At 40.1% G+C, this 27,931-nt stretch overlaps 1 protein-coding gene across 5 annotated transcripts; it reads left to right on the top strand.

Annotated features, from left to right (window-relative positions):
- Positions 1-65: 65 nt before the first annotated feature.
- Positions 66-26,870, top strand: LOC122655745. 5 transcript variants are annotated; one of them, XM_043850052.1, is made up of 12 exons: positions 66-228; positions 320-445; positions 712-829; positions 2,065-2,195; positions 2,301-2,445; positions 4,194-4,372; positions 20,029-20,269; positions 21,057-21,152; positions 21,724-21,869; positions 22,048-22,155; positions 23,962-24,050; positions 26,148-26,870. In XM_043850052.1, exons 1-12 carry the CDS (start codon positions 160-162, stop codon positions 26,647-26,649), a joined length of 1,950 nt encoding a protein of 649 aa, XP_043705987.1. In that variant the 5' UTR covers positions 66-159; the 3' UTR covers positions 26,650-26,870. The 5 variants fall into 5 exon arrangements, with proteins under 5 accessions (XP_043705987.1, XP_043705986.1, XP_043705989.1 ...); XM_043850051.1 differs by having other exon boundaries at positions 21,057-21,170; XM_043850055.1 differs by having other exon boundaries at positions 107-244; positions 21,057-21,170.
- Positions 26,871-27,931: the final 1,061 nt, after the last annotated feature.

Here is a 27,931-nt window from a genome sequence, read left to right as displayed (position 1 = left end):
CCAAAACTGAACTTAATTCGAGTTTCCGGCAGCAATGAGTCAGATATCTGCTCTCCTGAAACCTCGATTCGTAGTTCATTTCATCGTCCACTCATCCTCAACAGACAGACAATAATAAATACAAAGAAGAAAACTCTGACGCAAGAGGAAGCAGAAGTGATGGTTCTCCTTTGTTTCCTGCTGGATCTTCGAAGCTTATCGCCTTCACTCCTCAGAGATTTAAAACAGGTTACAATTCTTCCCTGTAATTTATTATCGGATCTGCACAATTTTACGAGTTTTCGCATGTTCTTTCTCACGCTTTCTTTTTCTCTACCAGTGCTTGTTGCAGCTTGCGAATCTCTACGCCGTTTCGTCAGCGAGAGGAGAGAGACATTCGGAATTCCTCCGAGATAGAATCGGATTGTGCTACGTCCGAAAATGCAGGATGTCTAGCTCCGATGAGGTACTGTGCGCTCGATGTCGGTTCATTTTCTTTGGTTCGAACTTAGAACTGGAATTTTCAAATCTCTCCCCATTTATCAAATTTTAGTTTACTTACATAATCGATCAGCATTGTTGTTGTTGTTGCCGTTTATTACTGCGACGACGTTGTCATGATTATTTTTGTCATCGTTGCTACTCAGAGTTTCTAAAGCACTTTTACGGTAGTCTCGCGAAACAATCAATTCCTTTCTCACTGATACTCGAATGGACTTAAAACAATTACAGCTGAAGATCGCATACGCTCCGAGAAGAAATTTCAGCCTACGCGATTTCCATCACGCTGTTAATAACTTACCTAGTGACGCCTTTTTGCCCGACATGAATGGCTTGGGGTCTACCTGCGGTGGTTCTCTCTCTGTCTCTCTCTCTCTATTTAGTTTTCAATACTATGCGTAAGGTCCCCTTTTCTGTCTTGAAGTAGTCCACTTGATCTTGCTTTGTAAGGATGTAAAGTCAATGAAAATCACCGAGTTTCCTTGAAACGATGATAACAACATCTCTCCCTAAATGAACAATTGGGCATGAAATGGTCAGAACCTCGCCAACTTTACAAAGATTAGTAAAAAATTCCAAAATTTTCCTTGGCAGGAAAAATATCTTGTTTGTTGGACTGCATAACAAGAAATGAAAATGCAGAATCAGCGCAGGATTGGAATCGATGTGGTCTCCGTCAACTCCATTCCAATTCAGATCCAAATCCGAAGGAACTGGTTGGGCTCAGCCTGAAAAGCCAAAAATGGGATCGGAGGGTGGGGTATGGATTTCTTTAGATTTCATATATATATATATATATATGAAATCTAAAGAAATTAAAATACAGAATCAGCACAGGATTGGATCGATGTGGTCTCCGTCAATTCCAATCCGATTCAGATTAAAATCTGATGGAACTGGTGGAATCAGCCTGAAAAACCAAAAATGGGATCGAGGGTAGGGTATGGATTTCTTCAGATTTCATATATATATATATATATGTATTAAATCTTGTCGATCCAGCTCCAAGAGGTGTGTGTTTTTTCAAAAAAATAGGTAGGCCTCAAGGAGAGTTGAACTCATGACCTCTTAATTGTGAGATTTTGATCCTTGCTAACTAAGCTATCCCCTTGGGGTTACCAAGAAGTGTTCTCCTTTCATCTTCTACACTTTTGGTGACCAAAGGGAGGAGACAATGGCCAAGAAATGAGATCTATGCTTGTTTTTGGCATGATTGAATCTACCAGTTTGAGAATCAAGGGTAATTGGGATCGGTGGCCTTCGTTTCCAATTTGAATCGTCCAACAGTCTAATTTCGATTTTTGAAACCTTACTGCATTGTATTGTATGCATAACTCAAATACTATTATTTAGTGCATTGTTGACTTTAGCATCCAAGGGGGTAATTGTCTCTTTTCACCACTTATCCGGGAAAGATGTATCCGACCATGTACATTTTATGCAAATCTGGAATGGATGATATCATGATGTCTGGGCCTTGTTCAACCTTGAGATGCATAATCTGCTTCATGTTGATTCTGTAAGTTTTCTGTTATTCAAGCTGTTATTTCTAAGTTGTCTTTGTATTATATTGATTACTACCAGATGTTGAATGGGCAAGATTCTTAAGTCATGAAGTTTTATACTCGTGGGGAAATAAAGACATAGTAAGGAAAGTGATTTTCATTTCTTGCTTGATAGGAAACATCAGCCCTATTACACGTAAGACTCTCATGGTAAGTCTGAAATTTTATTGATATTTCTAGTTCACATTCCATGCATTTGGCTTTTCATACTGTCATGATTCAAGACAAGCTATGGTATTGGAGCTGTGATGGCAGGATGCAGCAGAAAAATGTGTTTCAGTGGAGTTTTTATTGTTGGAGCAAGAATTAAACCTGCAAAATGATTTCTCCGAGAAAATCAAGGAATTTATCAACGGCATCTCTGATGTAGAGAACTGCTCACTTCAAACCTGTCTTCCAGGTAAAGAACTGAAAATAATAAATGATTTGGCTATTAAGTGGTGGTTCTTTAGAAAAAATCTATTTCTGTGTAAATATGGCAGCCCATTCTGGGGTTGAAGATGCTTAAAATTTGGGTCCATCTCATGGTCATTAATGGTAGTAGCAAGATCAAAATCTGCACTAGTCAATGATATAAAATCTTTTTTCCACAAAATATTTTGACCAATGACTAATTTATTAACTGTGCAACTGTGACTGATTAGTTGGGATAGCTGATCCGTAATTTTTGGTTGTCACCCAAAATCAAGGATTGAGAACTCGGTGCCGACACTGGTTTCGACCAGCTAGAAACCGAGATTGTCTCGGTTTCGACCATATCTCGGTTGAAACTTGGTACTTTCTCCAGGCTAACTCGAACCTTTTTTGACCGGAACATAATTCCTCCAATACAAATCAGATTTAATCAATCTTGGATTTATTTGAAAGCTTTCCAACAAATCCAAGATTGTTTAAATCTGATTTATATTGAAGGAGTTATGTTCCGGTCAAACCTAATTTGGTGTGCGCGAATATTGTTTAAAATCGTTCTGAATGGAAATGAATTTCTAGACATCAATACAAATGAATATTTTACCGCTCTTTTGGTTTTTAGCAATGTTTTATTATATTAAGATTTATGGAATTTTTAGATGTGAGAAAAAACCCTAGCATTTAAAAGTTGAAAATTGCACCTACGTTGAAAATCTAGTTTTTTTTTGTGTTTGAACTGGTGGGGTTGACTTTTTTTATCTTTTTTGAATTTGATTTTTAACTATTTTTAGTGGATACAAATAGGGGGTATTTGCTTATTTATGAATAATATCTTAAGTAAATGAATATAAAAACATTTACTTAAATGATATTTGGCATAAATAAGTGCCTGTCTTGGTTTTGAGGCAAATTTCCTCAAGTTTCAATGGGGATAAGTGAATTTATATAGGTGTTCAAGTCGAAACTTGCAAAATTACCGAAATATGGTCGAAACAGGGTTGAAACTAGTCGAAACTTGGTATTTTTTAAACTCCCCTAAGGTTTCGTCTCGGTTAGCTGCGATACCGAGACATCTTGGTCAAAACTTGCAGCCCAAAACTGATCAATCTAGCCATGAGCAGGTTGAAGAGAGCTCTAACAGGCCTTGGAGGGCCAAACACATGTATGTGGAAGTATATGAGGATGACTTGTGGCATGGGTGAAAGTCCAACCAAGACCCAATATAAATATGTTTTTTGTTAATTGTGGATCTAGGTAGTTATATTATATCAATGAATCCTCAGGATAAAATTGTCAAAGTGCCTCAATGTTGTGCGGGATTCTTCAGATTCGTTAAACATATGAACTGGAACATTCAAGCCTTTTCATTCTAAGTTCAAATCTCAGAGATAGTAAGTTCCTAAAGCGTCATAGTAGAAAATTGGGTGATCAGAGGAGTTAGTCTGTTTCCTACCTTCTCCTACTCCTCTCCCCAACCCCCCCCCCCCCCCCAAAAAAAAAAAATGCTGGAAATAGAAGAGAGAAGCCATGTTTCTACTAAAATGTTTAATTTTTGGTTTGTCTATGTCTAGGCAACCCTTTGTGAGGATCAGATTGACGTATCTCTAGATAATTGATTGCCCCATAATCATATGGTCGATTGTTAAAAATTTTAAAGAGAGCCATTTTTCAGGTTCCGAGCACCATAAATAGGAGGTAGTCTAATTAAAAGACTCGGAAATTTGTACAAGTGTGCAGATACATGGTTCTTCTCCGGCTTGGTAAAACAGTGGCTACTGGAGCTGAAAGGGGACCTAGAGGAACCGCTACAGGCTGTATTTTTCTTCAAGAACGAACTTGTAGGTTCTGCCAACCAGATCTTCTGCAATTTGTTTGCATCTATAAACCAGATCATTGATGGGGTCAGCCCTTGTCAGGTACGATTATCATTGTGTATACATCCTAAAAATAGCTTCTGATGCCATATGCACATTTTTGAGCTTGTATACAAGTTGTAATGTCATATCACCCTTTCAGATGACAAATATCCTAGGCTCTGTATCTATGGCCTGACATGGCTACATGTTGATGCAATTGTTGATGATGGCGAAGAATTACCATAAACAAGCTGAGCATTATCCAGATTAGCTTGGGCTTGGCACTCTAGGGGACTTAGTCCATGTTTGACTCTAGTTCAGCCCGTTGAAATTTTAATAGCTCAACTTGGCTTGCTTAAGTCCGGTAAGCGTAATAGCATGATTCAGGCCCAAGTCCATAGGACCCATGTATCAAAGTCTACAGCCCAAATCTTGGTTGGAATCAGCAGTTGTTTATACCTAATTCTTTGACAACATTATACATAAGATAAGGATATATTTGCATAATGAGCCAACACCACCAGAGCTTAGTGGCAGGCCACAGAACAAGGCTTAGGCTTGATTCAAACAAGTTGCGGTCCATTGACAACCCTAGTTTTGATCATAGGATCATATTGATGTTGATCTGTTATGTGGGATAGCTATTTCTGTTTTCTGATCCTTTATGTCCCCCATATTTTCTGTTGTAATTTGGGTATAAGGGTAGCTATGTCCATAGGGATCTTTCTGTACTTGTACTCTCATATTAGGGTTTTATTCATTATAAATAAAAGGCTGGCCTCTGTCATATTGACAAGCCAATAATCCCATCAACCAACATGGCATTCGAGCAAGGATCCACCTTGGGATCCAAACCCTAGCTGCTGCCAGCCTCTCCACTATTCTTCCTTACCCCTACCTCCCTCCGCCTTTTTCTCGCTCTCACCTTCCGCCTCTCTCTGTATCGGTTTCTCTCTCCACCACCCTCAGTGGTAATTTTTTTCACCACTGAGGGCCTCGTCCCTCTTCTCCCTCTTGGCCTTTGACCACTTATGGCCTAGAGGGATTCACGGTTCCTTTGTTTACCATATTATGCTTTAGTTTTTCCTTCTCTTTGTAACCCTGCATTACCATCATGTCGGATCTTACCACCGCATCTACTGGAACCGAAGACACAAGCCATGGAAGTCATGGCAATTTACCTTCAATCCCTGTTAGCTCCCTTAAATTGGATGAGAGCAATTATTGATGTGATCTTGCTCTGCTACTTGTCATCGGTTCCCGCGGGTATGCAAGGTACCTTACAGTTAGATTTTAGGTTAAGAAGGTAAGTAAGAGAGAAGGAAGAAGTTGGAGGAGGAAGAAGATGGCAAGAGAAGAGAGAAGAGAATGTTTTGGGTTGTAATCTTATGTGTTGGAGAGACTTCTCCACACTCTATATTACTTGAATAGAACTAATGGAGTTATTACATCCACCTCCCTAGGGAGGTACAAGGTAAAAAAGACAAACAAGATAAAATACATAATAAGGCAACTAGTTCAAAGTCTAGTTCCCAAACTACCCCTGTTAAATATCTACTAACAACTGTAACACTCCCCCTCAAGTTGGAGAATATATATCATGCATTCCCAGCTTGCTTAGAAGAGAATTAAAATGAGGAGAGGCAAGGGCCTTGGTGAGAATGTTTGCCAGCTGATCACCAGTCTTCACAAAAAGAGTGCAAATGCAGCCAGAGTCGATCTTCTCTTTGATGAAGTGTCTATCAACCTCAATATGCTTAGTTCTGTCATGCAGAACAGGGTTGTGGGCAATACTGATGGCAGCCTTGTTGTCATAAAAGAGTCTCATAGGGCCTTCAGTGTCAAATCCCAGTTCCTGAACAAGTCTTTTCAACCATATGAGTTCACACACTCCATGAGCCATAGCTCTAAATTTTGCCTCTGCACTGGATCTGGCTACAACGTGCTGTTTTTTGCTCCTCCATGTAACCAAATTACTTCTCACAAAGGTACAATAGCCGGAGGTAGATCTCCTGTTTGTAATAGAGCCAGCCCAATCTGCATCAGTGAGACCTACTCTCAAATGATTGTGTCTGGCATACAACAGTCCTTTCCCTGGGGAAGACTTCAAATGCCTAAGAATGGGATACACGACATCCAAGTGTCTACTTTTAGGAGCATGCATGCATTGGCTCACCACTCCCACTGCATATGAGATATCTAGGCATGTCATAGCAAGATAGATGAGCTTCCCAACAAGCCTTTGGTACTTTCCAGCATCAACCAGAGAAGGACCACAATCTTCCCCTAGTTTGTGATTTTGCTCAATAGGAGAATTTATTGGTTTGTAGCCCAACATCCCTGTCTCTGTCAACAAATCAAGAACAAACTTCCGTTGACATATGTTGATTCCTTTCTTAGTCCTTGATACTTCAATTCCTAAGAAGTACTTCAAGGGGCCCAGATCTTTGATCTCAAACTGTTGTGCCAAGTAGCTTTTCAGTGTATCAATCTCAGTTATATCATCTCTAGTGACCACAATATCATCCACATAGACAATGAGAGCAGTGATGGTACCATTACCTCGCTTGGTAAAGAGTGTGTGATCAACTTGGCTTTGGGAATATCCATTCTTCAGAATAGCCTGTCGGAAGCGTTCAAACCATGCCTTTGGTGACTGTTTGAGACCATATAGTGCCTTCTTGAGGAGACACACTTTCCCTTCAGCTGAAGGCATTTTGAAGCCTGGTGGGGGTTGCATGTACACTTCCTCTTCCAAGTCACTATGGAGAAAGGCATTCTTCACATCTAACTGATATAATGGCCAATCTTTATTGGCAGCCAGTGACAAAAGAACTCTTATAGAGTTATGCTTAGCCACAGGAGCGAATGTCTCCTGATAGTCAATCCCATAGACTTGACTGTACTCCTTGGCAACCAACCTTGCCTTGTATCTCTCCACAGTACCATCAGATTTGTACTTAATTGTATAGACCCAACTGCATCCAATTGGGACACGTCCCTTAGGGAGATCTACCAATTGCCAAGTATCATTCTTCTCAAGAGCCATCATCTCCTCAGACATAGCTTATCTCCACTTTGGGTCAGACATAGCATCATTAACATTCTTGGGAATAGAAGTTGTAGAAAGAGAAGTAATAAAGGCAATACTTGTAGGAGAAAGAGCATCATAGGAAATAAACTAGGCTATAAGATTAGTACAAGCTCTTTTCCCCTTTCTAACAGCAATAGGAAGGTCTAAATCACATGGAGGAGAAGGGATGTCACCTGACTGAGAAGGATGGATCTCAGGATGTGGATCTGGATCCAAAGAGGACTCTTGGTAGGTCTTCTTTCCTTCATTATGCAAGCCTTCACCTCTCTTGTAGGTAATATGGTAATCCTTCTCCTTATCAGTGCCACTGTCAACAACTAAATCTATATTCACATTCACATCCGCAGCCCTGTGCTTTCCAATGTCAAGTGTAAAAGGAGAGATGGGTAGAGGATAAAGGAAAGCAGCAGCCTGTTCACTCCCACAATTCTCCCCCTGAAGAGGATCCTGAGAGGGGGCAAAGAAAGGAACAGATTCAAGGAAGGTGACATCCTTGGAAATAAGACACCGACGAGAAGAAGGATGATAACACTTGTAACCCTTGGTAGTAGAAGAGTACCCAAGGAAGAGACACTTGAGGGCTTTGGGATCAAGTTTAGTACGACCAAATTTGTTTACATGCACATAACAAACACACCCAAAGACTTTAGGAGGAAGAGAGAAAGCAGAAGCCTTGGGAGATAAGATGTCCAAGGGAGATTTGAAAGCAGGAAGTTTGGTAAGCATGCGATTGATGAGAAAAGAGGCAGTGAGAAGAGCAGCAGATCAAAAGGTCTTGGGGACATGCATGCCAAACAAGAGACTACGGGTGACCTCCAATAAATGGCAATTCTTCCTCTCAACAACCCCATTTTGTTGGGGTGTGTCAACACACGCTAGCTGATGGAGAATGCCATTGTCAGTAAAGAAGGTTTGGAGGCCACCAAACATTTATTCCCCCCCCTTTATCAGATCGAACAATTTTAATCCGAGTATCAAACTGAGTAAGAATCATCTGATAAAAGGTTTTAAATGCATCACAAACATCACTTTTATGTTTCATAAGAACAATCCAAGTAGTACGAGAAAAATCATCAACAAAGGACACAAAGTAACGATAGCCAAATAAAGAGCTAATGGGGGAAGGTCCCCAAACATCAGTATGCACAGTATGAAAATGAGCAACAGTTCTATTACCATGATATGGATAAGACGAACGACAGTGTTTGGCAAACATACATGGTTCACATTGAAAAACATGAGAAGAAGCAACGGAAGAAAATAAGTGAGGCAATTGTTTCCTCATTACAACAAAGATGGATGGCCAAGACGACTATGCCATAACATAACAGACTCCACAGAACTACTATCATTACGTCCACACACATAGGACTGAGCTGTGGGCAAAAAAGGCTAAAAAAGGTAAAGGCCTTGCTCCTCACGTCCACTAACAATAATCCTCTTCGTCACCAAATCCTGAAAAAAACAATGAGAAGGAAAAAAAGTGACATAACAGTTTAAAGATTTTGTCAAATGACTCACAGAGAGAAGATTAAGGGTAAGGTTAGGAACATGAAGGACAGATGTAAGAGAAATAGATGAGGTAATAGGGATACTGCCTTTACCAGAGATGGAGGAAAGGGAGCCATCGGCCACCCGAACCTTATCCTTACCGGAGCAAATGGTATAGGAATCATAATAATGGGTCGTACCAGTCATGTGGTCAGTGGCACCAGAGTCAATGACCCAAGACTGGGCTGCAGTAGAAGCTGAGGTGGAAACCTGCAAAGCGGAGGATGAAGAGGAGCTAGCCACTGTGGGTGTAGGAGATGTGCTCAGCTGTGACATAACCCTGTGGAACACTGCATCGACCAAAGTAGAGTCATCCTATGTAGCATCTGTCTCAGTCATAACAGAGTGGGCACCTCGAGCTCCCCCTCGACGGCTACCACGAGCCCCACCTCGTGCACTAGGAAGACGACCATAAAGAGTCCAACATCTATCCTTGGTGTGCCCAGATCTCCCACAATGATCACATTTAAACCTGTCTCTGCCACCTCCACTAGCACCACCTGTCTCCACTGCTCTGTCCTCCCTATAATTAGGCCCTTGGCCTCTACCACCACCACGGGTGTCCCGGAAAGAGGAAGTATTGAGAGCTGATCTCTCAAGAGATGATGCTGGAGTAGGTGCCATAGCAACACGCTGAGTCTCCTCACTCTGTAAATAGCTGCAAACCTCATCAAGAGATGGAAGAGGAGACCGGCCCAAAATCTGGAGCCTGATGGGTTCATAATCAGGGTTCAGGCCACCAAGAAGAGTGAAGACACGCTCCTTTTCAAGAGCACGATACACCTTTGCTTCATCCGCTGGGTTGGTCAATTGGAGGTCCCTGTAGTGATCATACTCCTCCAAAAGACTAATATATGCATTGTAGTACTCAGAAATAGTCTTGTCCCCCTGCTTCATTGCATTAATTTTTTGGTGGAGTTGATAAACCTTGGCGGAGTCACCTACCCTGTCAAATGTCTGTTAGACACTGTCCCAAATAGCCTTGTCAGTTTCCTTTCGCATAAATCTTCTCCCAATCTCAGGCTTCATGGAGAAGATGAGCCATGTCATGACTGTGGAATTTTCAGTCTCCCATTTCTCATAAGTAGGGGAACCAGGAGCTGGAGCAGTAATGGTACCTGTAATATACCCAAGTTTCCCTTTGCTCTGAAGGGAAAGCTTCACTGAGTGGGACCAATCCAAATAATTGGTGTTGTCTAATTTCACAATGGAGATCTGTGGGTGTGAATTCTCAAAGACAAACTGTGAGGCTGCCGGAGTAGGCTGTGATGCAGCCGTGCCAAGCCCAGAGGCATCAGATTCAGCCATATTATGGGGATAAAAAAGGCACTTAACCATACACAAGAAACTCCAAACAAAGTGGGGAGTACACACTCAACCCAAATAAGGATTCCAATCACAAGAAGTAAATTCCAACAGAAAAAAAAACAGGTAAAATCTGGACAGAACTTCACCCAACACCTTCCAAGGAGCAAAACCCACTCAAACAAGTGCTAAGACCTTAAACAACGTATCCATAAACACTTCTCAACCAAGAGAGGAGTCCATGGTTCTCCAAATGCAAGAAAAAAAGGTAGCAGCAGTCACAGGCTGTACCTGGGCAGAAAACAGAGCTCCACGAAAAAGGAGTTGTGCTCACATAGAGCCTTTAAGCAGCAAGAAGGGACACATGGACTTTGACAAGCACCCTTGGGCGATGCTAGTGCTCCATTCCAAGCCTCAAACCCATGCCGAGAGAGAGAGATACAGAAACTTCAAGCTGGAGCTGGCGGTAACTCTAGCAGTGGATAGAGAGGCTTCAAATCATCAAGAGAGCTTCATCTGAGCTCAAACAGCAGTTGCAAATACAAGGATAGGTTATATTAAACCTATTTCATGCTCCTTTCAACAGATTTCTTACATAGGGAGCTTCTCCTTGAAACCCTTTGTTCCCTAGGGTTTCAAAGAGAAGGAAAGAATGGAAGCAAGAAGATGGATTCGACTCTCAAACCCTAAAGCTCTGATACCAAGTTAGATTTTAGGTTAAGAAGGTAAGTAAGAGAGAAGGAAGAAGTTGGAGGAGGAAGATGGCAAGAGAAGAGAGAAGAGAGAAGAGAATGTTTTGGGTTGTAATCTTATGTGTTGGAGAGACTTCTCCACACTCTATATTACTTGAATAGAACTAATGGAGTTATTACATCCACCTCCCTAGGGAGGTACAAGGTAAAAAAGACAAACAAGATAAAATACATAATAAGGCAACTAGTTCAAAGTCTAGTTCCCAAACTACCCCTGTTACATATCTACTAACAACTTTAACACTTACAGGCGAAACTGAGAAGCTGACAACTGCTGTTACATCCCAGAAAAAATGGAGTTCAAACAATCTTTGGTAATGTCCTTGTCAACTCTATGCATCCCAATATTGCACGGGGATACTTGTTATTGGAATTTGCTGCAGAGATTTAAAAGGCCACTGAAGATAGATATTCCTAGGTTGGGAATAATCCTCAGGGTTATGAACTGTGCAAGAAGGTTCATGAAATCAAACAAAAGGAACCGACTTTGTCCTAGTATTACTCGGAGTTGCGTGGTCTGTGGCAGGAGTTGGATTTTTATGATGTCTTTCAAGCTATTTGTCCTGATGATGCTACCAAAATCAAGAAGAGAGAAGACAAACTGCGGGTATATGATTTTCTGGCTGGTCTTAATGTTGAGTATGACCATATTCGTGCCCAAGTGCTTAGCTGTGAGCCTTTTTCATCCTTGGAACAAGTTTTTTCCTTGATTCAGTTGGAGGACAGCTGTCGTACTACTATGTTGCAGCCAGTACCACAGGAGAGATCAGCTTTATATTCTGGTCCTAGTAATCAGTCTCGGGGGAGTACTAGGTGTACTAGTGATTGTTTCTCATCTGAGAAGGAACCTGTGAAGTGGGACTATTGTGGCAAGGAGTGTCATACCAAGGATTTCTGCTGGAAGCTTTATGGTCTACCAACCACCTCCACCTCCTAGGGTCCTGGTCATGGTTGTGGTTAATCTCATGCTCACCATACTGAAACGTCAGAGTCTGCACCGGTGTCCACTAGTACCGCCCTCTCTTAGATGAGCTCCTCATGCTACGGCATTTGATGACTAAATTGAAGCCCTCTTCACTTGCCTCTGCCGTGGTTATTTCCATAGTTTAAAATCTCGTTTTGGTAGGCCATTTTGGCATGACCGAAATATTTGAGATACCAAGATTTCGGCGAAATTTCACTGAAATCTTGTTCTTTTTATGCACGACATTTTGGTGGGCCGTTTTGGTGAGTTCTAGGCCAAATTAAGGCTTGATAAACATATATAAATGTTCATATTGCAAAAATAGTCACTCCAAGTGTGTTTTGGATTTGCAACTTTGATTGGCAGTATACGGTTGAATCCTAATGTATACTTACACATTGTCTAAATACTAGAAGATATAATAAGTTAAACAAGTAAATCATACAAGCATAGATTCAATGAGTCGTAGAATTAAGTAAATAATTTGGATGTCAATATACTTTCCTAATACAAGTGTCTACTAATAATAATTGCTACGCCATGTAGGATCGATCCCACTCATGGTCCGATGGAGCCGACATGCATTGTCCTCTGACTGTAGGACAAATGAATGCCACGTCATAGGCTGGGAGAAGAAACGAGTATAGTCCTTCACAGTTGCCATGTAAATTGCATCATCAATATACTGAAGGTAACCTATCCTAGGGTAAGGGTCACCAAACTTTGAAGAACTACCCACTGATCCATTGTGATATGACGCTACTAGCAGCATGTACGATTGGTGGGTTGGGTAGGAGAAGATGTCGTCCACAAAAGACTATCCTGTTCATCCCTGTAACTCGGAGTCATACTCAAAACTGGGAATGGATGAAGAAGATATATGCTCCCCTACCCCAGTGTACTGCCCATATAGATGTGAATGTGATGCACTGAACTCCGATGGTGATGGGTTGCTCTCACCGCCATAAGATGGACCATACCAATGTCCACTCAATTTGTGGTCGCCCATACTCAATCCACCAACAAAGCTAGACAAGTCATCAATGTCCATAAAATCAGCCTGCCCACTTGGACGGAACTGGCCACGAGGCTCTCTCGTGTAACCCTTATGTGTGGGGACACGTGCACCATGGTCTGTATCTTGTGTGGCATGATCAAACTGTGTTTCTCCGATGAATCGGATCAGCTTTGCGGCCGACATCTAACAAATTCATCACTAACTAACATGTATTGATCATAAGTATTTAAAAAAAAAACAACATTTTTAGAGAAAGGGGTTTTACCTGAAACAGTGGAGCAAGCTTCAATAATGTTTTCCCAAGTGATTCTGACATTGATGCAGCGAAAAATTGAAGAAGAAAGCACAAAACAATAAAAACCAGCTTAAAAAGTCGAAACGGGAGTCACCAGATAGCTCTTGGTGGAAATATAATATTATATTTCGACTGAGAGTCACGAGATTCTGCCTTTTTATAACCTAGGTTTGTAACATTTCGGTGAAATTTGGCTGAAATGTTACAACCTGTTGAATTTTTGAAATTTCACTAAAATTTCAACCGAAATTTGGTAGTTTTTCAATTCGACATGTCATTTTGTCTTCGTCACACCGAAATTCCCAAAATTTTTCCAAGATTAAGTATTATGGTTATTTCTGACTCAAACTTTGCCCATTCAGGTATTTTGTTTGGAGGTTACTGTGCATCAGTCATATCCCGTCCTTGGATCATTGACTCGGGTGCCACTATCCATATGACCGGTTCCTCTAATATGTTCTTTCGGTATTCTCCTTGTTCAGGAAAAGACAGAGTACTGGTGGTTGATGGTTTTCTTTCCTCTGTCTCTAGAAATGGTTCCATTCATTGTTTCCTTACCTTATCACTTTCCTCTGTATTACGTTTCCTAATTTTTCTACCAATTTACTTTCCATTAGTAGCTTGATTACAGATTTAAATTGTAAAGTCACCTTCTATCCTTCCTACTGTGTTTTTCAAGACCTGGTGATGGGAAAAATGATTGGTTGTGGTAGAGTGCATGATGGTTTATATCTGCTAGAGGATGGTCTCTCTTCACCATTACCAATTTCTGGTCAGGCTCATCAAACCAACTTCACACATGCAGTGTTATTTGAGTTGCATCGCTGGCATCAATGATTGGGTCACCTTCTTATAGGAACCTTAGTAAAAAATTATCCTTCTTTATTTCTGCAGTGTAATCCAAAGGAGTTTTTATGTGATGCTTGTGTTTTTGCCAAGCAAACTCGTACTGTTTACTCTAGTAAATAATAGAAATAATGCTCCATTTGTTTTGATTCACTCTGATGTTTGCAGTCTTGCCCGTCATGTTTCTATCTTTGGTTATCGATGGTTTGTCTCATTTATTGATTGTCATATGCAGACTACTTGGATCTACTTATTACATCACAAGAATGAGGTATTTCGTTGTTTCTAGTTGTTTCACAATATGGTTCGCACATAATTTGATGCAAAAATTCAGATTCTTGGTAGTGATAATGGGAAGGAGTATATGGATGGCACTTTCCAATCCTACCTTCTTGATCATGGAATCATCCACCAAACTAGTTGTGTTGACATTCTTATGTTCGAGATGAATGTCTCTCCTCAAATGGAGTGAGGCAGTCCTGACTCCTACTTATCTCATCAATCGGATGCCTATTTGGGTACTGAATTTTAGCTCTTTTCTTAATGTACCAAGGTTCCTCCCAAAATCTTTGGTTGTGTGTGCTTCGCAAGGAATCAACATGCTCATAGGAAACTTGATCCTCGGGGGCTCCAGTGTATTTTTCTTAGTTATTCAGCTACCCAGAAGGGCTACAAGTGTTATCATCCTCCATCTCGCTGTGATTTTGTCTCCATGGATATGGTTTTTCATGAATCTGTGGCCTATTATCAATCTTCGGCACCTCTTCAAGGGGAGAATTCTACTTTTGTTGAACTTGAAGATGTGGTGCTAGTTGTGACCATGGATAGCGCACCTTCTACTGATGACACTTCCATTGAAGACGTTGATGCTCGGTTTAGGAGGAGACAGTTCGGCCAGAACTACTGGTGTATACTCACTCTCGGAAACAGTAGATAAACACCACCACCACTGCACCGCCTCTTCCCAGCCAATCGGTGTCCTTCGATCCAGGACCGACTTCTCCCTATGGTAATCCTTCACCTTCTAGTGCCTTTGATCCTTCTCTTGACTTACCTACTGCTGTTTGGAAGGGAAAGCGGACTAGTACTCAACACCCTATCTCAAGTTGTTTCGTATGATTCACTTTCTCCTTCCTATCTTGCCTTTGTGTCTTCTGTCTCTATTCCACAGAATTGGCAAAAGGCAATTGTGAATCCATGGTGGAAAGAGGTTATGGTTGAAGAGATGTAAACTCTACGAAAGGATGACACTTGGGATTTGGTAACTCTTCCTTCAGGGAAGAAACCTGTGAGTTGTAAGTGGGTGTTTATAATGAAGCAAAAGATGGACGGCATGGTGGAGAGATATAAAGCAAGACTTGTTGCTCGTGGATTCACCTAGACATATGGGATCGATTACCAGAAAACTTTTGCCCCTGTTGCAAAATGAACACTATTTGGGTTATACTTTCCTGTGCAGTTAACTTGGGGTGGACTTTGCAACAACTAGATGTCAAGAATGCATTTCTTCATAGAGAGCTTGAGGAAGAAGTGTATATGGAGCTCCATGATTTTTCTTGTTCCAAAACTCAAGGGAAAGTCTGCAAGTTAAAACATGCACTATAGGGCTCGAAACAATAACCTTTTACTTGGTTTGGTAGATTTCATAAGGCGATGGTGACATTTGGCTAAAAACAAAGTAATGTTGACCATACTTTGTTTATCAAGCACTTGGGTGAGAAAATTACCCTTCTTATAGTGTGTGTTGATGACCTTGTTGTCACTGGGAGTAACACTGAAGAAATCTCCCGTTTGAAAGCACACTTGGGAAAAGAATTTGAGATTAAAGACTTGGGACAGTTACGATATTTTCTTGGCATAGAAGTGGCCAGGTCCACTCAATGTATCTTTCTTCTCAATGGAAGTATGCTCTTGACCTTCTCTTTGAAACGGGGATGTTAGGTTGTTGTCCATTGACACTCCTATTGAAGCTAATGATCATCTCTTGAGCAAGGATGGTGAACCAGTTGATCGGGGGCGATATCAGAGGTTAGTTGACGGACTCATTTATCTTTTTCATACTCAGCCCGACATTGTTTATGCTGTGAGTCTGGTCAACCATTATATGCATGACCCTTAATGTACATACTTGGAAGTTGTGTTTTGCATCCTGCGCTATTTGAAGTCTGCCCCAGGTAAAGGAGTGTTGTTTTCTCCCCATGACCATCTATATATGCCTTTATTGATGCAGATTGGGCAAGTTCTCTTGATGACCGTCGGTCAACAACTGGTTATGGAACCTTTGTAGGTGGTAAACTTGTTACATGGTGAAGCAAGGAGGCTGTGGTTGCTCAATCCAGCGTTGAAGCGGAATTCCGTGCTATGGCTCCTAGTATTTGTGAGTTGTTATGGCTGCAGAGTCTTCTAGAAGACTTGGTTGTTTGTGTTCCATTACCCATGTAGTTGTATTGCGATAGCAAATCAGCCATTAGCATTGCTCACAATCCGGTTCAGCATGATCGTATGAAGCATGTGGAGATTGGCCGTCACTTTATAAAAGAAAAATTAGATAGTGGAGTTATCTATGTTCCTTTTGTCAAATTTGGGAACCAATTAGCTGATGTTTTTACCAAGGGTTTAAGTAGTAAGTTGTACCAAGGGTTTAAGTAGTAAGTTGTTTCATCCTATTGTGTGCAAGTTGAGCATGCGTGATATATATGCACCAACTTCAGGGGGAGTGTTGTAATTTGGGTATAAGGGTAGTTATGTCTATAGGAATATTTCTGTACTTGTACTCTCTCATATTAGGGTTTTATTCATTATAAATAAAGGTTGGCCTCTGTCATATTAACAAACCGATTATCCCATCAACCAACGTTTTCCAATATCAAATGTAGCGTCATCTCAATATTCATTAAAGATTACCTTTAGTAATCAATGAACATGTATCTAACTACATGTTATAATCCAAGAGCCCCACATAGATACTTACTTATTATAGCTCAAGAGGGTTGCTGGTCAAGTTTCATGGTGTTTGTTTCTGTTGATTTTCATAGTAGATACTATTTGACTTGATTTATATGAGATGTCGTAGTGCTTCGATTACCACTCATATCAACTCACCTCAATGGCTAGGGGAAATTGGTAGTCATTAGTTACAGAATGGTCTTCATGTATATGGAATGTCCTTTATTTTCATGTTCTAACTCCCAAATTGCTTGCTAGTGAAGTGCTCCGAACGACATCACTTTAGTTTGAAATAGTTATCCAAAAAATTTCTTTGGTTTCCCATGCACATATGGTTAAGTTGGGGTTATGACCAATAACACCATGAACCAAGCCTTTACTTTCTTTTGTTTTTGGTTGGGGGGGAGGGGAGGAGATGCAAGAGAATGAGAATTCGATTAGAAGGTCTACAACAATTGGATTTAAGTACATCATCTCCAATGAAGGGTGCGGGGGGATACCCACCCAAACATGACAAGAAGAAATTACCGAGCCTTTACCTATTCCAATTTTTTACAGCCTCTAAATTGGTAACATGTTTTTCAGTCTGAATTTTCTGTTCCAGAAGAATAAATTCCATGAGAAGGAAACTCTTACTATAATCCTTACATGTAAATGTTAATAAAAGTTGAATGTTTTATACTCTTTATTTTGGTACATACAAGATAACATTATTACCAATAACTTGCTGCTCTTGTATCATGCACAAGACTGGGATGACCTGTCAGCAATGTATAAAGTACCTGATCAACCCATTATTTGGTTTTCTTAAATAATGAAAGATATAGGAAATCATTTGAATGAAGGGCCTCATTGTGCTGTAAGAAATTTCTCTATATCTTTTTTCCTTCCAAAAAAATTTCCATATCTTACTCAAGGTTCGAAAACTTGGGTCTCGGTGCCAACTCGGACCCTTGAAAAACCGAGTCGAGATCTCGCCGAGTTGGTGCATTTTTTTTTCTTCTAGACTCTAAGCCTCATCTCGGTGGGTTTTAGACCTAGTTTGGGTCTGAAACACAATGACACTATCAGATTTTGCAAAAACAAAGTCCAAATAGGAGTTTCAGTTAGTGGGAAAGCAGGACAGACACAGGACAAACACACTTATTTATGCCTAATATCATTTAAGTAAATGCTTTTGTATTTCATTTACTTAAGATATTATTCATAAATAAGCAAATACCCCCTATTTGAATCCAATAAAAATAATTAAAAAATCAAATTCCAAAAGGAAAAAAAGTCAACCCCCCAGTTTAAGAACAAAAACTGGATTTTCGGCGGTAGGTGTAATTTTCAACTTTCTAATGCTGGGGTTTTTCTCAAATCTAAAAATTTCATAAATCTTAATACGGTAAAACATTGCTAAAAACCAAAAGGGCGGTAAAATATTCATTTGTTTTGATGTCCAAAAATATATTTTCATTTAGAGCGATTTTTTAAGTTTGACCGGTACATAACTCCTTCAATACAAATTAGATTTAAGCAATCTTGGACTTGTTGGAAAGCTTTGTTTTTGAAAGCTTTCCAACAAGTCCAAGATTGCTAAAATCTTATTTATATTGAAAGAGTTATGTACCTGTCAAACTTAATTCGGTATGCGTGAATGCTGTCAAAATCGCTCTGAATGAAAATAGTTTTTTGGACATCAAAACAAATGAAAATTTTACCGCATTTTTGGTTTTTAGCAATGCTTTACCATAATAAGATTTATGGAATTTTTATATTTGAGAAAAACCCCAGCATTAGAAAGTTGAAAATTGCACCTACCGCCGAAAATCCACTTTTTGTTCTTGAACTGGGGGGTTGACTTTTTTTCCTTTTGGAATTTGATTTTTTAACTATTTTTATTGGATTCAAATAGGGGGGTATTTGCTTATTTATGAATAATATCTTAAGTAAATGAAATACAAAAACATTTACTTAAATGATATTAGGCATAAATAAGTGTCTGTCTTGGTTCCTGGCATAGATAGGTGCCTGTATACCAAGAATTTCCAGCAAGATCTCGAGATCTGGCACTCATATAAAGGACCTAGATGGGCATTTTCCTATGTCAAACCGAGATCTCGGCGAGATATTGACATTTTGAGACTCGTAGGCAGTCTCGTCTCGGGATTTCGAAAAACCGAGAAACTCTGCGAGTTCTCGAACTATGATCTTACTCCAGGCCTTGGGCATGCCCTTCAACTTCTATTAATTGAGATGCAGAATTACGCCCTAAGGAGTGGGTCAGGCCGGAGTACAAACCCTCTGCAAGATAGAGAGAAAGCACCCTCCCCAAAAATATGGAGAAATTTCTGAAAAAGGGATAACATAGTTGCACAAGGGAGTTGAGAAAAGAGGCTATAGGTAACTATAGACTATAATGTGATGGATAGATGCTTTGTAGTCAAGCTGTCTGCCACATGATTGTTCTTTCTGAAAGTGTGAATTCTGTTGCGTTTGGAATTCCTGAAGATCATTGATTTCCAAACAAAATTACCACCAAACATCCAAGGCCTTTGAGATACATCATAGAGATTAAAAATTGGAAAAAACTTGCCCTGTGCATCAAAGTGAGAATATATGACTTCTTGCAAAGCTTCAATCCATCCAGAAGGCCAAAGATCTCTACTATGTTGTCAGAACAGATTCCATAGTAGAAAGAGAAGATAAAAGCAGTGCAACTGGCACTTATCCTGGATTAATCTGGATTAACCATCAGTATTGAGCTTCACAATGCTCACTCCATGCTTCAATTATCTTAAGTACAGCCATTTCTTTTTAAAATTTGCATGTCACATTCTGATGGATTTAGCATACCAAGTCCAATATGTTCTACCGACGAGGCATATCTGTAAGGAATCTGAAACATATTTTAGAGAATATTTGTAGTTGATTTTTATTTATTGGTGATTCTTAAATAGACATGCAGGTGTCATGGCTTTCCCTTAGAGATTGCTGTTGGAAATAGGATCAGTAGGACTTCTTGTCCAGTCACATGTCAGGATCTGGGGGTTCACGATTTGGTTGAAAACACAGTCAAGGTCGGAGAACACACAATCCTGTTTCTACCCTCCTTCTGTAGCTGTCCAAAGCTGCAGCCAGTTTCCACTCCTATAGCTTTCAATGTCATTGAGCGCACCAACTTGGATGCCCTTAGTGAAGGTAAAATCTCATTGTAAACTTTTGGTTGCTTTTGCACTCCTTGGCTGATGACTTCTTCTCCTTGCAACACTTTGGGCTGATGAATTTTTCTCTTTGCTACCCTTTGCCACTAATATTTTTCTCTGTCTGGGGGTGTTTGGACAGAGGTTCATGGTTGGTGCTGCTACTAATGGACTCAGAATGTCTGTATCTTGCTATACTAGTAGGTTATGTCTTCGTTAATCAAGGCAGCATCGTCGCTGCCTAGATATTTCTTAACACCCCAAATTTTGATTATCCTTAGTACTTTTATTAATTATTTTGATTAACGAAGACATAAGCTACTAGTATAATAGTAGCTGCCTAGATAAGCTACAAAAGAAAAAGAAAAAGAGGAAAGGGCACTTTCAACGGTTCATTGGAAAATGTGTTCATCGGATGATTAAATCCTTCAGTTATGTCTTTCTAGCTAAATCTCCTAGATCAGCATTGAGCCTTTTAGTTGGACGATTGATGATTCGGAATCAGTAAATTAAGTATATATATATATATATATATATAATGAACACTGCATTGTGTCAGAATCAAAAGCTGCTATCCAAAATCCCCATTAAATTTTCTGCCCCCTGGCTGGTGGCTAAGCTGAGATTGGCCTGTGACCTGATGGTCAGACTGCATGTCATCCACAAATTGAACCACATGCTTCTGCCATGCATTTGATTATTCTTGTTGGTCTCTTCATGGCTATGGCATGTTCTTCCAAATAATCCTATTGATGCCTTTTTTCCTCTCTGGTGAATATTAACAGGTGTTGTAATTGGAACTTCCTACATTGTCATTCCAGCGAATCATGAGACGGAAACTACTTCTGATGAATATGACAAGCCGGAATTGAATACTCAACGTACGTGGCTTTTTAATTGTACATTCCTGCTTTGGACATGAATATTTCTTCCAATCTTTTCTTGACATGATTATGTGATAGGTCTGGACTTTAAGTCTTTCCTGCTATATGCCTTGACTTCATTTCAATTCCTGATTTGGACTGTTAATATTTCTTCATAACATTTCTTGACTCTAATTTCCTGATTCGAATTATTCATAATTTCAAAGTTGCAGTTGGGTCGTGTTATGGAACACCCACATACGTTGTCTATGAATTGCACCTGACATCAAATATCTGCTACGTGGTAGCTCTGATGGGGCTCAAATTTGGGCAACAGGTTGACCCTGGGGTCCCTGTCTACATGTCAAGTTTCATCCCAGTGGCTCCAATCAGAGTTGGTCAGGTGGTGAAACAAACCATTAAAAAATCGAGGACTACGAGGGGATGCATGGACATACCTGGGGATGGGAAGGTGTTCAGCCTCAAATTTGACATGAGGCCAATATGGACCTTAACCTGGATGATCCAAAACTTTTCCCATTTCGGTTTATCTGTATCTAATAGTTAGGTTTCCTTCCTTTCCTAGCAGTTTTCCAAGGGCTTTGTCGAGCACTACATTCATTGGATCAGGGTTTGGTCTGTTGTTCAAACTGTAATATGGAAACCATGAAGGAGGCAACCTTCCATTGCTTCTATATCCTTCAACCATCAGACAAGGGGCTGATGTTGCTCAGGGTAATACTCTTATACTCTCTTGTTGTACTGATCTGCAGGATGTATATTCTCAACCTCTCAATCCTTTGCTTCTGGTGCAGCATACTGATCAGTGACTTACAGTCTGTTGTCTCTCTCTCTCTCTTTCTCCCCCTGTGTATTTTCTTAACGGTTTATTTAAAAAAAATAAAATTTGCAGAGGCTTGCCGGCTCAGAGGAGATCTTGCCTGTTCATGACGCAATTCGATCAATCGATGCTCCAGCTCCAGAGGAGATAGAGTTTTGCATTCAAACCTCTTTATCAAAGGTAAGATATTGTTTTTAACACATTCAATCCCACCTTGGAAGAACCAGAAGTGAGTTCGTGATAAAACTTCTAACCATTTTGTTTAACTTTTGGAAACTGGTTTCAAAATAATGGGTCTTGTTGATGTATACATCTACGTTGCCCTTCCCTAACAGTTCAAGCTTTTAGGTGAAACAGTAGCGAACAGGTCCAATCGTCCAACTACACGAAGATAGGGTGGATGATACTTTTATGACTAAAAGGCATGCTTTCCCAGATCTGATGTCAGGAAGACCATCATGACAAGCCTCAGTTTTTTTTTTTATCTGAATAGTCCCAAATTCGCGGAGGGAAAATCCTCTGGATGCTGTGTTTTTCCCAAGTTTATTGGGTCATCAGAAAGTGTTTTATACATAATATTTACTTTTTAAATGAAAAAACAAAAAACGAAAGAAAGAAACCAGATAGAGACATTTTTTTTAGAGGGGTGGAGGAGGACTTGCTTTTGTTGATTAACAACTTTTCGTGGTCACATAATCAGTGACTGTTTTAATCACTACATGCAGTTCCTGGTGATTGTTCTAAGAGGATCAGGTTCGATGCCCCTGAAAACACTATTGATTGTGCCTTCCATATTGACCAGCAGATGGAACCCCGTAATTGAGATATGAGTGTATTGCCAGAGAATCTATCCCAAAGGATAAGAGGAATCGCATGGTTAGATGGCATATCAGAATGGATCTGTAATCTTGTACTAAGTTTTCGTTAACATAAAAAATCTGCTCCAGAAAAAGCAGAGGTGGTGTGGAGGCATTTGAATAAGGCATCGGTAACAGTTTTCCCTTTCTGCCCCATGCTAGCTGCGTCTCTTGGATGTAATTCTCCCTCAAACTGTCATTTACAGCCAGAGCATCTTCTGCATGCCCTACAGAATGTGTTAAGCTAAAAAAGGATGTTGGATTGTTCTGGGTGTCTAAAAAACCATGCACTCCACTGTATACTGCCTTTTCTGACATCCATTAAACACATTCTCAAAAGAGAAATTACTCAAAGTTGCATTCTCTTGACAAACATATGTAACAAGGCATGGCAAAGCTAGGAATTCAAGTGCTAACAGTCTTCAATAAAACTCCTTTCCCACATGAGTTGGAGGTTTCTTTTTCCCTTGGCTAACTTTCTTAACCAGAAGTATGTTTTATATCTTCAAATAATGTAGCAAGCACAAAATATCTAACATAGTTTGAGTTATAGCTAATCTTTAAGCCACCTGAGATAAGAACCGATTTTTGAATGTGTACATTGTCCCAGAGCCTTGCTTTTCTTCACCAATTCCTCCACGAGTTTGAGATTTTCAACAACTTTTATCTCTTGAGAAAATCAGATAGATTTTTGATCCATGAGAGTAAAAATCTATCAAGGCCTTCCCTTGACAGATCTCTTTTTCTCATCCCTTATCAACAAACCAGAAAGACCGTCAATGCACAATATGAAGGATCTCTTTGCCTAAGCCCGTGGGTGGGGTAGATTCCTTCGTTCTATTCTCAATTAAGCAGAACTGAATAGGAGCTTTTACACACTATTAGTGATGCTGGGCCTCTTTTCATGAAATGCTAGTTTCATGACCTTATCATGAAATCCCTTCCTATCGAGCTTGGATGCTAGAAGAAATCCTTTTCTCTCTCTTTTCCAAGTGAAGAACTTCTATTTCATGCCATTTGAATCATCTAGATTTTTTACCATCTCTATATTTTTTTTTTGGACATTTTTTCTCATTATAACTTGAGCATTATATATTTCTTTTTCATTTTTTGGTGGCTTGCTTTCCAGATGGACTTGAGAGACTACAACCCTCTAGAGCACGAGAGAGGCTTTCATCCAAAGCTAAACTTGCTAGTAAAAGAGAGCTTACAATTTGGGTAGCTACCATTTCCACCCTCCTTGAGTTCTCATAGTAGACATAGTGAAGTAAAAAATGTACTTTGGTCTTTGGTGGACTTTTTCTGCGATGTTTTAATATCGTTGTATCTTTACTGCAGTTAAGTTGGTGGATCTCTAGATGATCTTCTGATTTTATCTTAGCAAAACTCTACCGTCTCTGCAAAGGACCCAACTTAACTCAGATCATTGATGAGAAACCTTAGGTCCCAGTTACTAGAAAATGGCTGAGGATGGTTGTTGAGAGATCTCTCATTGCCCCAGGAAAAGTTTCACTTTACAGCATTATCACTTTTTATCTTTACTTCATCATTCACTCACTAGAGCATTTTCAGCATCATTGTGACACTTTCACTGAAAAAAGAGCAGTGATGTTTGCAGATTTTTAATTAAAACTTGAAAGTGTTATGGATCCTTCTATAACGAACCATATGTTGGCAATCATCAGTCATTAGAGCATTCTCGGTGTCATTGGGACAGTTTTACTTGAGAAAAGATAATGTAGATAAGTCACTTAGGGCTTATTTTGGTGGAAATAAGCTTTGGTTTGGTCATATGTATTGGGACTTTGATCCCATGGGTTTACTTTGTAATTGGCCAATTTAATGAGCCTAAAATAGGGGTAGAAAGTAGGAAAACGGGGTTTACTTCCTTAGTTTAGATAGAGTCCTATTTTGAGTCTGTTTCTTTATTATTTCACTTTCTTTGTTAATTTAGGTTACCTTATTAGTTAAGGATAGGGTTAGGCCTTTCCTTTTTAGTGTCCAAGTCATTTTTTGAGTCTTCTATATAAGTTTGTAAGGGAGGCCAGCATTGAGCACGAATTTGATTAACGAAATATTAGCTTTAGCCTTTGTGAAAATCCTGAGATAGGATGGGTGAGATGCCTAGGCTGAGATAGCCAACCCCACCTTTCTCCATTCCCTTCCATCGGTTCTTCATTCTAAACCCTAGTTTCAGTCAAATTGAGTTCAAGAGTGCTACAAGCTTTTTGGGATTTCTTTTCAACAGATTTACATTGATTTCTTTGAAGATTCTTACATCAAGATCATTCCTGCTTCAACATGTTACAAATTTGTGGGTTTTTATTTGTTATTTCAACCAAGGAAATCGTTCCCTCATTTGAGTTTCTATTGTTCTCTTGTTTCCCTTATTTTTAATTCCCATTGTTTTCTTGGTTCCCTCATATGATTTTACTTCCCATTGTTCACTTGTTTCCCTTAAATTTAGTTCCCATTGTTCTCTTGGTTCCCTCATATGATTTTCGTTCCCATTGTTCTCTTGGTTTCCTCATATGATTTCTTGTTTATTGGAGGGTTTTCTATTTGATCCTGCCTGGGATTAACGTATTCTGGTCTAGTCTTACATTAAAAGAGCACTATGGATCCTCTATAATACAGGCAAGCAAAAGTCTTTTTCTTGACAGAACTTGACTGAATCGGTTTTGTTCTTTCTGGAGGAGTCTCCCATCTCATTCCTGGGTTTTTTAATTCTGGTTTTTACCCAAGTTGGTGGTGAGAGCTTTTCTCCCCCTTCCTTGCAGAGAACTAGCAAAATTTTTTATTCAATTTACAACCTCAAACTTGGGAGTCAACAGTTTTGTGTGAAATTGCTAGTGAGGAAAATGTCAAGTATTTTATTATACTTCTATCCTTTACATGGGACATCGATTAGAAAAGATCTCAGATATGATGCAATTCTGTTGAAGACTTCCAGTGGGATTCTGTATTTTCCCTAAAACCAGCCCGTAGTGGCATGAATCCCCTTGGAATCTGATACTTTGGTTGAGGGTTCCAACAGTAAGTGTGCATTCTGAATCATTGCTTGCATACATAAGCAAATTAAGCAAGAATATCTGCCTCTTTATTTCACATCTAATTAGATATAGGTTATCTGAGCTTACTTGTGGACTCAATTTAAACCCAATTAAACCCATGTCAGTTTGTAATGAGTCCAACTTTGAGTTTGTGAGGCTTATTTCATCAACGTGGCCAGACTTAGTGAGCTTGGCAGTGTTCCAAGTCCCTTGCAGTTTGCATGTTTTTCTTTATCTTACTTTCTTGGCTTTAATTTCCCAGGTCAATACCAACAAAACAGAAGGAGATAATATCTGAACATGACTTATCTGAGCTAGAGCCTTCAGAGATCATGTCATTGATATCATCAACAAAGGCAGGTTACAAAGGAGAAGAGGGACAACGGAAACTGACCCAGGCCACTGAAGGAGGTAATACTACTGCTTGTATGGCAGTGGAATGGGAGCAACTCATTGTCAATAAAGTCCCCACCCCCACTTGTATCTCCAAGCCCAAGGTGGAGAAATCAGTTGTCACACCACCGGATGGTATTAAACCCTTGGATGAGAAAACCTCAAAGATCTTGGAAAGGCTGGAGGTTCCCCGGCAGCTGAAAACAAAGCTATCTCCCTCTGTTGTCATAGGCAGTGTGAGGGCAGATGCATGTGTGTCCATGAAGAAGCCTCTGGTCCCCTTTCAGCCCAACCATGTGACTGACTACAGTTCAACCTCAACCCAGCCAATCAAACCTAATTTCCAAAGGTTGAAGAGGAAGCAAGGATAACTGGGATAATTGTTCCTCATGATAGTAATGATAATGATCCAAAAAGTGAAAAAAAAGGAAGAGAAAAGAAATCTTTGTTAAGTATGGGCAGGATTTGCTGTTGGCAAGGGGTGTATCTGATTTTGCCACTGGGAACATGCACAGAGATCTGTTTTTGGAGAGGTTGATGGGTGATAACAGGTACTGCTTTTCTTCTATCACAACCAATTTTCTAACGTTCTTGTGTGTTGTCTGATATGTGTGGGGGTAGGTGAACCTGGTTTTATTCTCATATTTTGTTAGGACAGTCTAACCATACGGGCCGCTATACATGCGGCAGTGACTTGATCTAGTTGCAAACTTTTCCCATATATGAGCAGGGTTGACAGTTCTAGATGCATATTTACATAGTAATTACTCGCAAGATTATTAAAGACCATGTCTGTATATAGACCTAATGGCTCAGCTCGTTTTCACTGCATCCCTATTTATAATCCATGAAACCGGCTGTGTTGCATCTGATGTCTGAACTGAGTTAAAGCTAACTCAGTTCTTCTTTCACTCCATTCCTATTTACAAACCATGAACCGGCTGAGAGTGTGTTTACAATCCATGTATTATAATAGCTAATTGGGGACTTGGAAATAAGTGGAGTTTGTATGGAGTTTAGTCAAAGGTCTCAAGTATTGTCCAGTCAGTCTCGTCCTGTAGGGGGAGTGGATCTGCCTCCCCCCCCCCCCTCCCACAATCCACTCAAAAATAGAAAAAGCTCGACAGGGGGGAGGGGGAAAAACTCTTTCTTGGATCAAACAACAAAACCTGTTTGAAGGTGACAAGTGGAGGACCATAGACCCTAGTTTTTGTTAGACCTGTTCTTTAATAGGGGACGATTTTGGTTACAAAACGGCCAAGAAAACGGCCCCGTTACCGCGCCAAAACATTTCCCTGATAAATGGCCCCGGATCTTCTAAATTACCCAATGGAGCCTTCAATGCAGATCGTCTACGGCCCAGCTACCTGTAGCAGCCTGTGCGGTGCAGACTGGGCCGTGTGCACAATGACCGTCTTATCTCCTGCCCAGCGCTTTGCCTGAGCGGGGGTAAGGTGGTCATTGCGCATGCGGCCCTGTCATGTTGCACAGGCTGCTACGGGCAGCTGTGCCATAGGAGATCTGGATCCTGAAGCCTTTAGGACCCCTTCACTCTGATTGGTCTAAATCAGAAGAGCAGCGGGGGCCATCTAAAATGGAAGATACGACATGGATCTTCCAAAAACTGCATTTTTCAGTGCATATGAATTTGCA

The sequence above is a fragment of the Telopea speciosissima genome, chromosome 3 (assembly GCF_018873765.1).
Source record: "Telopea speciosissima isolate NSW1024214 ecotype Mountain lineage chromosome 3, Tspe_v1, whole genome shotgun sequence".
In the NCBI taxonomy this organism is placed as follows: domain Eukaryota; kingdom Viridiplantae; phylum Streptophyta; class Magnoliopsida; order Proteales; family Proteaceae; genus Telopea; species Telopea speciosissima.
This window is presented reverse-complemented; position numbering and strand designations above follow the sequence as displayed.